This window comes from Aplysia californica, unplaced genomic scaffold (genome assembly GCF_000002075.1).
Source record: "Aplysia californica isolate F4 #8 unplaced genomic scaffold, AplCal3.0 scaffold00688, whole genome shotgun sequence".
NCBI classification, from domain to species: Eukaryota; Metazoa; Mollusca; class Gastropoda; order Aplysiida; family Aplysiidae; genus Aplysia; species Aplysia californica.
In genome coordinates this window covers 354,713-356,171 of record NW_004797958.1, presented here as the reverse complement: position 1 = coordinate 356,171, position 1,459 = coordinate 354,713, and the positions used below count along the sequence as shown (strand labels likewise).

General features: G+C 37.0%; 1 protein-coding gene across 1 annotated transcript in view; it reads left to right on the top strand.

Annotated features, from left to right (window-relative positions):
* Positions 1-1,099: 1,099 nt before the first annotated feature.
* LOC101855446 (glutamyl aminopeptidase) overlaps positions 1,100-1,459 on the top strand; it is a gene marked incomplete at its 5' end in the record, with an annotated part of 25,988 nt that continues 25,628 nt past the window's right edge. Inside the window, 1 exon segment of the mRNA XM_013088122.2 lies at positions 1,100-1,228. Coding sequence (XP_012943576.1) covers positions 1,100-1,228 — 129 coding nt within the window.

Sequence of the window (1,459 nt, the reverse complement as noted above, 5' to 3'; positions counted from 1 at the left end):
GGGGGGTGAGTACCAGAAGCCAGCCTCATAAATGATCTAAATTGCGTTAATGAGAGCTTAAAATATTTAGTCAAGTCCAACGGGTGCAATGGTTGGAAGATGCCACTGCTAGGATCTACTAATCTACTACTTAACCATTCCTGTGTTTTATTTATCTGTGTCTATCTTGTTTGTTTGTTTGTAGGTTTGTTTTTTTCATTTCTCAAAATGGTCATTATTATTGTGTAAATGTATTTCTCTTTTTTACCTAAACCAGAGCACTTTTTTGTGGGATATTCAGTTTGTATTGAAAATGCCACATATGATGATTTAGACTTGTGGGCATAAAGTTTATGCAAATCAATACATGAGCCACTATTTCAGAAAGCAATGTAAAGTCTTTGTTAGCATTTCATGGAATTGAAATCTGCAAGGATAGGACTGTGGAGCTCTGATACACAAGATGAGGGTGTGGAAAACTGAGAGCTTCGAGGAAGAGGAAGAGAGAGTAGCAAAAAAAAATTCCACTGTTTCATTCATCATCATCATCATCATCCTCATCCTCATCATCATCATCATCATCATCATCATCATCATCATCATCATCATCATCATCATCATCATCATCATTGCCTTTCTCACCCTGGATCAGGGTATAGGCCGTGAACAAACACTTTCCACCTTTCCCTATCCTTGGCTAGCCTCTTGATGTTTTGCCATGACAGTTTCATTATTTTGTTGTTGTTGTTTTTTTTTAATATGCAAGGGAGGAATTGTGAAGTGGCTGTTTGTACAGGTGATTTTCTTATACAGGTGGCTGTGAGAGCAAGTATATTGTGATGTTCATGTTTTCGCTTAGAATAAAGAAGTAAAACTTAATGATGATATGTGGGTGGTTGACAGGTGCTCTGGTGTGGTTTGCTCCTTCTTTCCTATCAAACATCTATCGTCCTTGTCTCTCCTCTTTCTTTGTTGTGTATGTTACACTCTTGTAACACATCTATTCTTCGGCACTTATAAGACTTTATTGTGTTGCAAGTGCCGTAAAACTCATACTAAAACTAAAAAAGTGATGATAATATCATGACAGTGAGGTCTCTGAGCTTGTTTTTCCCCACAGGAAATTCAAGAAAAACCCTGGCTGTCGTTACGTATGTTGCGAGACGTACTTCCCCTCCACTACGATATCACAATGTTTCCAGATTTTTACGAAGATGGCGACCGCTTCCACGGAAATGAAACAATTGAGGTAGTGTCACTTTTTATGGTTGATGATATCTCTCTATTTTTGGCCTATACCCTTGATACCCAGTACCATGCTGTATTTAAAAATCAACAAATAAAAAAAAATTGGTTTGCCCGATTGCTTATAACTCGTTCGTTTACATCTTAGTTGAGATGTTTTAGCATGGGTTGTTGCGTCTTGTTTTCAGTAGTTTTCTTATGTAAGACGAACACCAAATAATTATAATAATAATAA